The sequence below is a fragment of the Naegleria fowleri genome (assembly GCF_008403515.1).
Source record: "Naegleria fowleri strain ATCC 30894 chromosome Unknown tig44, whole genome shotgun sequence".
Lineage (NCBI taxonomy): Eukaryota > Heterolobosea > Eutetramitea > Acrasida > Naegleriidae > Naegleria > Naegleria fowleri.
In genome coordinates, this window is record NW_025407976.1 from 345,399 (window position 1) to 358,900 (window position 13,502).

At 35.3% G+C, this 13,502-nt stretch overlaps 5 protein-coding genes across 5 annotated transcripts; 4 read left to right on the forward strand and 1 right to left on the reverse strand.

Annotated features, from left to right (window-relative positions):
* Window positions 1–13: 13 nt before the first annotated feature.
* Window positions 14–2,632, forward strand: FDP41_005477 (uncharacterized protein; the record flags this gene model as incomplete). Its single annotated transcript, XM_044709005.1, has 1 exon — window positions 14–2,632. One exon carries the CDS (start codon window positions 14–16, stop codon window positions 2,630–2,632), a length of 2,619 nt encoding a protein of 872 aa, XP_044560196.1.
* A 67-nt stretch (window positions 2,633–2,699) lies between these two features.
* FDP41_005478 (uncharacterized protein) lies at window positions 2,700–4,902 on the forward strand (the record flags this gene model as incomplete). Its single annotated transcript, XM_044709006.1, has 2 exons — window positions 2,700–3,023; window positions 3,085–4,902. The coding sequence occupies 2 exons, from the start codon at window positions 2,700–2,702 to the stop codon at window positions 4,900–4,902; spliced, it is 2,142 nt and encodes a 713-aa protein (XP_044560197.1).
* Window positions 4,903–4,987: 85 nt separating this feature from the next.
* Window positions 4,988–6,475, reverse strand: FDP41_005479 (uncharacterized protein; the record flags this gene model as incomplete). The annotated part of the gene is made up of 1 exon (XM_044709007.1): window positions 4,988–6,475. The coding sequence occupies one exon, from the start codon at window positions 6,473–6,475 to the stop codon at window positions 4,988–4,990; it is 1,488 nt and encodes a 495-aa protein (XP_044560198.1).
* A 226-nt stretch (window positions 6,476–6,701) lies between these two features.
* FDP41_005480 (uncharacterized protein) lies at window positions 6,702–11,666 on the forward strand (the record flags this gene model as incomplete). The annotated part of the gene is made up of 1 exon (XM_044709009.1): window positions 6,702–11,666. One exon carries the CDS (start codon window positions 6,702–6,704, stop codon window positions 11,664–11,666), a length of 4,965 nt encoding a protein of 1,654 aa, XP_044560199.1.
* A 352-nt stretch (window positions 11,667–12,018) lies between these two features.
* Window positions 12,019–13,278, forward strand: FDP41_005481 (uncharacterized protein; the record flags this gene model as incomplete). The annotated part of the gene is made up of 3 exons (XM_044709010.1): window positions 12,019–12,712; window positions 12,771–12,969; window positions 13,044–13,278. The coding sequence occupies 3 exons, from the start codon at window positions 12,019–12,021 to the stop codon at window positions 13,276–13,278; spliced, it is 1,128 nt and encodes a 375-aa protein (XP_044560200.1).
* Between the last annotated feature and the right edge of the window lie 224 nt (window positions 13,279–13,502).

A 13,502-nucleotide genomic window follows, 5' to 3' on the forward strand; every position in this document is an offset into this window, starting at 1 on the left:
AAATTGACATAAAATGGCCGATATTCTACTACCGGAAACTCACTATGATGTCATTATTGTTGGAACTGGTATGGAAGAAAGTATTCTTGCCGCTGCACTGAGTAGAGCCGGTAAAAGAATTCTTCATCTCGATGTTCATGAAACGTACGGAGCACAATACAGTACTCTTAATCCCAACGAATTGTATGAATTTATTCTCAATGGGAACAATAGTACCAACAACAACAACAACAACTCAACTCCTCGGAGTGATGATGGTGAATCTTCTATACCACTGTACAACCCTTCCTTTTCATTATTGAAACCACATTTATTTAGTAACCATTCATTCAACGACTCTCCAACCTATTTTATGAATACTTTAAATTCATCGCTTCAAAGAAGAGTCATGATTGATCTCTGTGGATTACATTTATTGTATTGCCGTGGTCCAATGGTTGATTTATTGATAAATTCAGGAGTTGCACGTAATATGGAATTTAGATGTTTGGATTCTATTTACATGTTTGATCAAGAACATGAAAGTAATCCATTCAAACAACCAATCATTATCTATTCAAATAATGACAATGCTAATACTGGTCATGATATTACTGATTCGGATCAACAAGATGATCAATGGAAAATTGATTGTTCAAAATTATTTCAAATGGTTCCGACAACAAAAGGAGAAGTATTTAAAACAAAATTTATTTCTCTCAAAGAAAAGAATCGATTAGTGAAATTTATTACATTTTGTATGGAATTACCATCCGATTTAGATTCATCATCAGAAGAAACAACAAATACCAAATTCAAACTCTATAAGGAACATGAAAATGAATCTTTTGAGTTATTTTTAAAGAAGACTCAATTACTTGGAGATGAAGAGAATTCTAAATTGAAATCGATCATTATTCATGCATTGGCTCTATTAGATTCTGCCAATCACTCACAGTATTCGATTCGTCTTGTCATTTCTCGAGTGAAGTATTTTATTTCAAGTTTAGGAAGATTTGGAAATGGTGGAGCCTTTTTATATCCCATGTATGGTCAGAGTGAATTGATTCAAGTCTTTTGTCGAGTGAGTGCAGTATTTGGTGGTGTCTATGTATTGAGAAGGGGAATTCAGGGGCATGTGAGTATGGATGGTGATGGTGAGGATGGAGGATGGAGTCCAATATGTATTGAATGGATTGAGAATGAACATTATGAGAAAAGGCTTCATTCATCCACGACGACAACGACAGCGATAACGGTTGCAGCAACGGATATTGCTGTTCCATCCAGCAACAGCACCACTACCACCACTGATCAGTCTGATTTGACTGCCAGTTCTGCTACGACGACTGTTCCATCCAGCAACAGCACCAGCACTACCAGCAACAGCACCAGCACTACCAGTCATCATGATCAAAATTCTACTGTTCCTTCCATAATGAATCATCGTGATGATTATTACTCAAAAGAGAAACAAATCATTCGAGTACAGAGTGGAGTTCAATCATTTACATGTGATCATTTAATTGTAAATCGAGATACTTTAAATGTTCATCATCATCACGACTCGTCCAATGCAAAGGATTATCATAATATCAAGACAGTCATTGTTTGTGATCAACCTCTCTTCTCTTCATCCTCTAATGTATTGGCTATTATTCCACCTGGTACGATTCGAATTCAAAAGACAACTCGAAGTAGTATGAATGTAAAAGATATCCTTTTATCGAATGATGATGATCATTTCTATTATGAACAACCTTTCAGTATTTATTTAACTCAAATGGATTATACCAGTTGTACATGTCCACGTGGAAAGTATTTAATTACTCTTCAAACATGTTGTTGTGATGGTAGTGGTATCATGTCCAATAATAGGGTTGTGGATTCTCTTGAGAAGAATCAACAACAACAACAACTCGAAGAAGAATTGACCATGCTCATGTTGGAAGAATGTGTGAAACGATTATTCAATATTCGTCATGGTGTTGTTGTTTCAAGTAATAGTAGTAATAGTAGTAACAGTGGTAATAGTTGTTGTAGTAATAGTAGTAACAGTGGTAATAGTAGTAACAGTAGTAGTAATATTGAGAGCACTAAAGAAAGTCATAGAGAAGGTAATGCTACAGAACATAGCACTACTACTACTACCACCACTACCACTCCTTCTACAACAGAACCATTTTCCATGTACATTTCATACAAACAACATATTCGATCAACAACACATTTGTCAGAACACAACCATTCTTCTTCCTCCTCCTCTTCCATTCTATACGATTTAATGAATAACAAACGAAGAATTCACATGTGTCATGATGCATCGGCTGATATTTTGCAATTTGAAAGTGGAATGATTGAACATGTGAAACAAATATTCCATTCCATTATTGGTCATGAATGTTGTGAATTCTTACCTAAACTACCAGATCCTAATCAACCTTCAGAAAGAAATGAAGAGGAAGAAGCACTCTATGATGAAACAACAAAATTATTGGGCATTGATAAATCCAAAATAGAATCAAGTACAGAAAAAAACAATGTTAGTAGTAGTGATAGTAGTATTAGTACTCCAACACAGAGTGGTGGTGTGAGCGGTGGTAGTGATGGTGTTGTTGATGGTGAAGAGAATTCAAATAGAGTCATTTCATAAACCTATGGTTGCAACGAATTAAAAAACCCGCTCAAATTTTACAACACGCAATTCCCATTTTGAAAAAATGCCATCCGAAGAGTCTAAGCAAACGCTCTCATCATCAGCAGCTCTTCCAATACGAAGTTCAATCATTCAAAGTGTGATTTCTGAAGCCCGAAGTTTGGTAGAAAATGAATCTTCTACAAGAGCAACTATTTCAAAACCATCCAGACCATTTACTCCGAGAGATAATGAACGAAGGTTGTTCGTTGAGAATGAATATGCAAGTAGACCAACATCAGCATTCAGCAGTTCCAATTTCGATTTTTCATATCGAAAAACTTCTTCGGGAACACGAGATGAATCCACTCAAGATCCGAACAATTCAAAATCAAGTACGAGGAAAAAGGTATGTTTAATATCAAAGCAGCTTTGTATGAACGGACAATGAACTAACTGAACATGATAAGAAACCCTCATCCTCAGGATCTAAACGAACAGGAAGCAGTAAAAGTAGTCGAAGTAATGAATGTAAGGACGATGAAGTTTCTGATACTCATGACAGATTGTGGGGTTCTATAGACTCGATTGTTGTCTCTCTCGAAACATTGAACGAAGAACAATTATCGGATACATTGGACTCTTTGCATCTGTTGGTAGAAAAATTACAAAAAGAGGACGAAAGAAAAGCTGTGCTAGTGTCTAAACTCTCCAAATTCTTGGACATGGGAAATGCAGAAATTACAGTCAAGATTTGTTCAATCATTTTAAAACTCACTCGAATAGGTCAACATATTCTGCAAATTTGTAAAATATTGTTCAAGATTAGCAAACAAGAAAAGTATGACAAATTATTCAAGGATGATAAGATACTAGTTCCAATCATTCTCTTGCTCAATCAAGATTTTGTAACTGAAAGCTACAATGTGAGCTGGGAGATTTTACTCTTCTCTATTGGAACTCTAAAAAACATCTCCTATGATTCTCATAACCAGAAAACTCTTGTGAAGCATAACATTGTCTCTCAGTTATCATTATTAATGTCATCAGCGCTTCGAGAGCTCAAAACAGGCAGTATGGAGAAAGTGAACAAACAAGCACAATTGTTGGTTCAAATTTTGGCAACACTTCGAAACTTGGCAACTCGCTCAAGCACATTTAAACAATTCTTGGAATATAATGTGATTGACAATATTCATATTTTAATGAGTGCCCTAATATCTCATTCAGAATTTATCCATAATGCAACACGTGTATTAAGCAAATTGTCATTAGATGATGTTTGTCTTGAAGAAATGAGAAGAATTGAACACTTAAAATCATGTCTCATTAACGTATTAAGGGAACACAGAAAACACATGCCAATCGTTGTGAGAGTGACATTCATTCTTGGTAATTTAACTTTTGAGAATTATTCGGGACAAGAACAATTAAATGAAAAGTCTGAAGTGCCCTTTCTCTTAGATTTGTTGGATTTATACACGACGGAAGATGAAAAAACAAGCAAGGACAATATAAAGAAGGAGACTGAAGATTTACTGACGAAACTGATAAGACTGATTGCCAACATTTCTATGGATGAAAAACAAGGGAAACTCATCGCTCAGTCCAAATCAACTCTTCGTCTTGTTGAACTTGTGGAAAAAAAGAAAGTACAAGATTGTGAAGAATTAATTCTAAACACGTTGAGATGTATCACAAACTTATCCTTTTATGCTTTCAACATTCCAACAGCCCCTCTATTTATTCACAAACTCAAACTTGCATCACTTCTCTCAACTCTGTTATTTCATGATCACAGTGATGTTGTTTATGAAGCAACGAGATGTTTCGGAAATCTTTCTCAAGATGCACAGGTTCGAGAGTACATGCACAAGTCACGAATTGATGAAGCCTTAATCATCATGATTGAACATGGCAATTTAGATATTGTATATGCCGTGTGTGGTGTGTTGGTGAATTTGTCATCAGACCCTAACAGGACACATTTAGAATTGTTAAAGGAGAGAGGAGCTATTGAAAAATTAATTGATGTTCTCGAACGATCCACAGTGGCACTTGCTCTTGTTGTGTTGAAGATATTCCACAATATTTGTTTGAATGTTGAATCAAAACAAACACTTTCATCATTATACTCTGAAGAAGAAGTACAACATTTGGACTCTCTACTTCAATCGATCATTCAAGAGCAATATGATAATGTGGAACACATGACAGAATATGACATTTCCATGGTGAGAGATTTGACCAGTGTTGCTAAACAATTACAATGCATCATTTCCAAATAAATGATGTTTCAATATGAAATGACAAATCTCAAGCTCTATGAAGATTGCATTTGTTCAATTCTTTTATAAAGTCACATTCACACACTCATTCATGATGCGAATGTTCGGAATGCGCCATCACTTGAAGTGGATCTTTTTCAACTTCAATGGTCATATCGAGATTGCATCTATAATTTCTAAATATATTTGTGACTTGTTTCAATATCGTTTGCTCATTACTTTGGTTGCTAATCAATACTTTACAACTTCCAACATTTAAATTTGATTTCAAAACCCAAAAATGTAAATTTCTAACTTGAACCACTCCTTCTAATTGCAAAACCTCTTTTACACATTCGTTAATTTTATGTTCGTGTTGAATGGGTGTTCTCTGTAATAGAACTCGACTCGAATTTGTGATTAATGGAATACTTGTATAGAGAATCATGACAGAAATAATTAAAGAACAAATGGGATCAGCAATATACCATCCAAGATATTGTACAATGAGAGTGGATGTAATGACACCAATACTTCCAAGAGCATCTGCAATCATGTGCAAATAGACACCATACAGATTTTCATCGTGGTGATGATGAGAACACTCGAAATGTTGTTCCGAATGTGTTGTTGTTGATGATGGAGAAGAGGAATTCATGGTCTGTCTCTCATTATGATTCATTTCATTTTCACAAGAAGAGGATTCTTCATGGAGAGTGGTGGTGCTACTATTATTATGACTATAACTACTACAATGACTGCTATTATGACTATGACCATTACAACCATAATGATCTTGATGATAAAAAATCACTCCATACATATTCACTGCAAATCCCATAACACTCACTAACAATAATTGTTGAGTATGTACAATTGGAGGATCAATCAATCGATGAATACTCTCCAATAAAATATAAATAGAAATAAATACTAGTAATATTCCATTAATAAATCCACTCAAATACTCATATCTCACATATCCATAGGAATAAATTTGATTTGATTTCCATTTTGACATGATGGATCCATATAAACCAATAACAAGAGCTGTACAATCAAAGAACATGTGTGCACTATCTGAAATTAATCCTAGAGAATTATTATAAATTCCAAATACTAATTCAATGATCATGAATAGAATATTCACAAGAATGAAATAAAATAAATGTTTGGTTTGATCATCGGAATAAATATAATGACGAAAGAAAGAAAGGAGAGGCTGAATGAGGAGGTTGTTATGGTTGGGTTGTTGAAATATCCATGTCGTCGTTGTGGTAGTAGAAGGAGTAGGAGTAGTAGGAGAAATAGTAGTATTAGGAGAAATAGTTGAAGGAGTAGCAGTACCACCACTCAAACCACCACCACTAACATTCCCACCACTAACATTCCCACCACTAACATTCCCACCACTCCAATTCATTGAGAAGGTGGATAGAAAAGAGGAGGATGTCGGAGATGGAGAGGATGTACTACTTCGTTTGTGGAGAGGTGGTGGTGGTGTTATTGATGACCAGAGGGAATGAGTGGTGGTACTAGTGGTGCTCCTACTACTACTACTGCAATGGCCATTCATGTTGTTCTTGTTACTCATTTTTTTTAATCCACTCTCTCTCGTTGACAATTTGCTCGAGGTGATGAATGTCGAAATTTGAGCCTTTATGTGCGATGCATCTTTAGGTTCATACCCACACACAGAGATTGAGGATTTCAAAGCTTTATGTGCGAGCGCGCTCGAGAATTCGAACCCAGCAGCAACAGAAGTGACCGCGCGCCTCTGTTCAGAAACCCATCTATTTTTGTTGTTGGTGCGAAAGAAAATGTCCTTCAGAAATCCTTCATCGTCGTTTGCAGCAGCAACAGTACAGCCTTCTTCCTCCTCACGACTACCTCCTCTCTCCAACCACAACCACAACCTCAACAACAACCTCAACCACAACCACCTCAACCTCAACAACCACCTCAACAACAACCTCAACAACAATCAACTTCCCTACTCGAATGCACTCTCCTCCCCTAAATTGGGGGACAATGATACGTCGTTTCCTTACCAACGTGGAAGTTATTATCCTCCAATCAGCAGTGGTGGTGCTAGTGGTCAAACAAATAGTTTCTATGGTGCAGAGGGATACTATCAATCCAAAACACCCTTATTTGGATCATTAATCATTGATGATTCCGACGAGGATGACAACGAAGAAATATATAATCAAAATTCCCGCCATCATCACCATCGATCACGTAGTATCGATCAAGAGAGTGCCATTATTGATGACTCTTCCTCAACAACAAATTCAGACTCTGAATCCATCATTCTTGACTCAAACGATCGAAATGCCTTAGATTTTGAGAATATTGGTGAAGGAGTGATTGATTTTTCAAAGATGATGATGGGCAACAACAACCATTCTCGACGACGACATCACCAAGCCACCGCCATCATCATTGACAACAACAACCCTCATCACTTCACTGCACATCAAAAATCTCTCCATGATCCACTTCCTCCACCCTTCACCAATTCCACTGCCAACACTCTTACCACTCCTCTCAGAAATGATCCTCTCAGAGATGCAACAACAACAAAAACCTCTCTTCAACCACCATCCACCACCACCACCACCACCTCCGAAAGGATGAGCTTGTGGTCAAGCAAGTTGCAAACTTTGACAACCAAGAATGATGAGTCACAGGATGCTCATATTGAAGAATCCAATCCCTTTCGACTCATTTCTTCTTCTCGTTCTTCATCGACAAGTCGATCCAGTTCAAAACCATTGTCATCATCACGACCATCTTCTTCTTCTAAACAATTAATTGTTGGACGACCATCTTCTTCTGAACAAACCTCACTTCAACCATCACCACCTTCGAAAACACAACAACCCTCGACCGATCATCTTACGACTTTAAAAATCAATAGTACTACAAGTACTAGTTCAATAATGATCAATGGTCCTCCTAACCAAGGTAATACCAACAATACCACCAATGCCACCACTCTACCATCATCATCATTGAATCATCCATCCTCTGTTGAACAACAACAACACTCTCTTCATCACACATTTTCATCGTTTTCTCTTTTAAATGAAGAAGATTATATTTGTATGAAATTACTAGGTCTACACAAACATCAAGTCACTGCTCATGATTTATTATTAAAATTATTTGATATCTTTGGAAGTACTGAATACAATCAAGTTGGTAAAAGACAACATTTAACCTTTCGAGCTGCAGCATTGGCAGTGAGTGCCATGTTGAAATCACACAAAAATGCTCAAAATGCTCATTCCACCACATCGATTGAACCTTTACCATCACCACATCACACACATACCACAGATGTATTAATGATTAATAGAAAAATTAAAGAATCGATTGGAAATGGAAATAGAAAGAAAATAGATAAACATTCACCTCAATATTTAGAACTTGTAAAGAAGAAAGTGGGATTTATTCCTCAAAAACATTTGAAAATGCATCAACAAATGTCATCTTTTAAGAATTATATTCCTGATGAGACATTTAAAATGATTTCAGTTTCAAATTCAAATCATTTGATGAATCCAAATCATCATTTTCATATTGGAGGTGTTCATGGTAATAGTTCGAGTGGTGGTGGTTCGAGTGGTGGTTCGAGTATTCATGGTATTCATCATCATCATGGTGGCACTATCATTGCACCTACGACCATGATGGGAAATATTGGAAATTTCATATCTTCAAACCATGCAAGTCCTTTCAACAACAACAACAACAACAATACTATGAATACTATCAACACTATGAATAACAACTCCCAAATGACATCTTCTTTCGATCCATCTATGAAATTCAATCATGTCAAAAAAAGAATCAAATATTTGAAATTTAAAAATATCATGTATGAATCAACAATATTCATGAAAGATACTGAAAATCATACTCTAGAATCAGTATTAGGTTATTCAACAAAGGTCATTTATGAAAATCCATTTATTGATTTCAATACTTGTTTATCTCATTTAAAAACTTTATCAAAATTAAGATTTCCAGAATTGGAAAAGAATAGTTTAGAAACATGTTCTAAAACTCTACTCTATCCCTATGTATTGAACATGTTGAAAAGAGCACACAAATTAGTGAATAATTTTTCAAAATGGATTACTTGTGATCCAAATATATCCTCTCTCTTTCATTACTATCGACCTTCTCTATTTCGTATCTTTCACATGTTTATTGAAATTGATAATTCATCTAATATTGTAGTAGTAGATTTATTCAAAGCAAATAATACTATGAAATTGGAATCATTTATTGCATTTTGTATTCGATTTACAATTATTCCAAATATGCTCTCAGAATTTGAAACTAAGAAAATATTTAAAAGTATTTTTAGAGAAAAGAGAAATAATTTTTTAACGAAAAGTTTGAATTCAAAACACAATGAACAACAACAACATGCAGTGAATATTAGTGAATTTATTGAATTATTGGCACGAATTGCTGTGGTGTGTTATGGTAGTTCGAATAGTAGTACTGGTGATGGTCATGCCATCAATAATACTACAACGACTACTCAACATGGTAATTCTAATGGTAATTCTAATGGTAATTCTAATGATGAAAATCATACACATTTACAAAAGTGTCAACTCTTATTGGATCATTTAGAAGAAGAATATTTTACCTTATTTGGTGAATTCATGTCTAAAGAAAAACAACGAACATTCCTTACCAAGAAGGATGTCATTCTTCAATCTCAATTTGATAAGGATACCATTCTCAAAAAGAAGACAATATCAATGGCTAAAGAATCCAATCTTTCACAAGAACCTTCAACCTCGAGAAGACATAGACCTACATTCATAATACAACCAAAGAATCAAAAGAATGATCCTTCTCATGGATTGAATTCCAAAGTACAAGAAACTGAAATGGATTTGATTCAATGCATTGGAGAGAAGAGATTTCATGAATTATCCAATCAAAAACGTTTAGATAAATTATTTAAAATTTATAGTAGAGATAAGAGAGAAAGAATATGGACATGTAATGAATACCAATTATTTATTGAAGAATATGATTTAAAGATGTTATTGAAGAGAATTCAAAACTATTTTCAATCGAATTTTAAACAAGAGGAGGACAATTGTGATGATGAGGATCAATGGTTCAATTCAACAACAACAAGGACTACCGGTACTACTACTACAGCTGGTATTTCTACTACTACTACTACTAGGACTATTAGGACTACTGGTATTGCTATTGATAGACACACCCCTCCTCATTCAGCCACTACTACTACTCCTTTCAATACTACTACTCATTCCACTCTCATTGATGACAAGTACCTCGTTGGACTATTCAGAAATCGATCATTCTATTTACAATTATCACAAATTAATTTTTATCATTTAATTTATGATATTTATGTGGAAAAGATAATGCCTTTGATCACCACCACTAATACCAACACTCATGTTACTACTATTTCTACTACTAATGGTACTACTATTTCTACTACTATTTCTACTACTAATGGTACTACTAATGGTACTAATACACACCATCCTAATGATTTAAATTTTTCACTCTTTCTTGAAAAATTATTCCATCATGATCATTTTCTGAAAGGAATTGAAAATATTAGAAATAGAAATATCAAAACACTTCATTCTTCTAATACTAGTACCACACAATCCTCAATCCTTTTCTCCTCTCATAAAAGTGGTGGTATTCATAGTGGTAGTGCTATGAATGGCTCTCCTCCAATCTCCTCTAATCCTTCTTCTACTCCTCCTTTTTTTTCAAAACGTGTCTTTAGACAATTTCATGTGGTGAAGGGTAGTCGAATAGTTTCAATGATTGAAAATAGAAAGGGATGTATTATGAGAGAATATTTAATACCAAAACCATCATTCACCACATGTTCTATTGATCCTTTCAATGAATCAGTACCAACAACAAGATGTGATGAGTCCTCTTTGAATGATCATTCCTATTCAAACAAATTAGATGATAGTATTCAATCGACTCTATTTGATTTAAATATGATTCTATTCGATGCATTTATTGAAGATGAAATTCTATCTTTATTAACACTTTGTGAATCTTTTAATCAATTTTTACATCGATTGATATTGAATGGATATGATTTGAAAAGTAAATGTGAGGAGAATGAAATTCATTCATATAGTAATAGTTCTATGATCAAGAATAGTAGTAGAGGTAACAGTAGTAGAAATAGAAGTAATAGTATCAACTCTAAAAGTTGTCGACAACGACCAACAACAACAACAACAACAAGATCTCTCTCAATAGATACAATAATGACTACTCCCATCACACAAACAACACCACACACCACCACTCTGACCACTACTAATACTACCACCACCAATACTACTACTACTACTACCACTCCTCAACAATTCCTCTATTACCAACAAGTGAAATGTTTAAGATTTTGTAAAAGAAAGACCATGGAACCATTGGGATGTATTTTTGATGTGAAAGGTCAATTCTCAAGTTTGACTTATCAACCCCTCCAAAATGAATTTAGAAGGAATGATTTTTCACTCACTTTTTATGACCATGTTGTTGTTGTTGTTCATCATGATGATCACAACAAGGGTGGTGGTGGTGGTGTTGAAGATAGATTTGGAAACCATCATGAATCATCTTCTCTCTTTCAAACTTTATTGCAATTATATAGAGAAAGTCATTCCATGGATGAATTAACGAATGGTATTAGAAATTTAGGATTTGATATTGTGTCAGTGAGATACTTTATGTAAGAAGAGACCCATATTACTCGTACGAGTAGTTTTATTCATGAATCATTGTCAAAAACGAGTGTCTTTCCAAAGCAGTACCATTTCCAAACAAGAGTTGTTCGTCGTTCATCACACACACACACACACGATTAAAAAAAAAGAATCTTCAACAACGTCGGCGGCGAAAAGAAGAAACTGTTCATTCTCTTCTTGCACCAGCAGCAGCATCAGCACCAGCAAGTATTCACCCTCCACCTCAGCAATGGTCGAGTCATTGTCCTCTCGAGTAGGCAGTACTACCATCCATCCGAACAACACCCTCTCTTCCTTAACAACAACAGACACAATCATGATGGATGGAGAGAATACCAAGATGAACTCTTCCGATTCACCCTCCTCCTCCTCCTCCTCCTCAACAGAGACTAATGACACAACCACTACTACTACTACTACTGCCACTAACACTTCAACAACGACGACGACTCACACCACTACTGTAACAACCTCTCAACAACAACAACAATTCCTAGCTCCTCAAGAGCAAGTCCAACAAGTCCAACAAATTCATCAAGCACAAATGGCAGCAGCCAATGATGATAGGTACAAGAAGATGGTTGCAACTCCAACCAGCACCAGCACCAGCACTGCATTGAACCACCCTCACAAGCCTTTCACTGCCCTTCAAACCACCAGCACCAACAAGTATTCACCCGTCGTAAATTTGATGTGTACCCTGTGGGCATCCGTTTGTTTCTTCTCGTTATGGATTCCCGCCTATTTCTGTAGTGTTGTGTGTTACAAAGTGTGTCGTTGGCTTGGAATGGATACGAGTCGAGCCTTCACCAGTCAATTCATGAGAGTCTCTTCAAGATTGGCAGTGAAATTAAATCCATTTTGGAATATTAAATATATGGAATTGGAACAAGCTCCAAAAAAGAATACTAATCAAGGAAGATTAATATTTATTTGTAATCATCAGAGTAATATGGATCCTATTGCAATTAATTCAGTTTTTGATTGGAATGCTAAATGGGTATCTAAGGATTCTATATTCAATGTACCTTTTGGTAAGTACAAGAGTGAATGTGTGTGTGTCATTCAGGAGACACTCTTTTTCAACATTAGGAGGTTACATGATGCATCATTGTGGAGATATTCCACTAACTTTTGCAACTGAAAAAATTGAAGATACCAACACTGTGAAACAGAGTGCTAAAAATTGCTTACAAGTTTGTAAAGAATGGCTTGAACAGAATGTTCCTGTGTTTATATTCCCTGAAGGAAGAAGATCAGTCACTCAGAATATTTTGGAATTTAAAAAAGGGTATGTGAAAGAGTAGTTTCTTTATGGACAACATTCATGACCTTTGAATTCAAAACTTTTGTGTCACAATCTAGTGCATTCATTCTTGCCCAACAAACCAATTCCTTGATTGTTCCAATGGCTATTCATGGAACAGGTGACATGTGGCCAGTCCATCAATCATTAGCATCTCCAGGTAAAGCAGTAGTAGTGATGGGAAGTCCAATAGACCCATCTAAATATAATGATCTGGATGAATTGGTCAAAGATGCGAGAATCAAAGTGATTGAACTTCATGAGAGAGCCAAACAGGAATGGAGTAAAATGTGAATTATGAAGTGACTTGAATAAACAGTTTTGTTCAATTAAGGATATTATTATTAACAGAAGTGTTTTTAAACGAAACAATAATTGGAGGTTGATCTTTTCATCGCTAAACCTCCAATTCACAATTATTTCTTTTGACTTTGGTCATTATTGGTCGTAATTGATTTGCTCAACTAATTGAATTTGGATAACTCGATTTTTATCATTGGCCTTTTATTTCTTAAGTC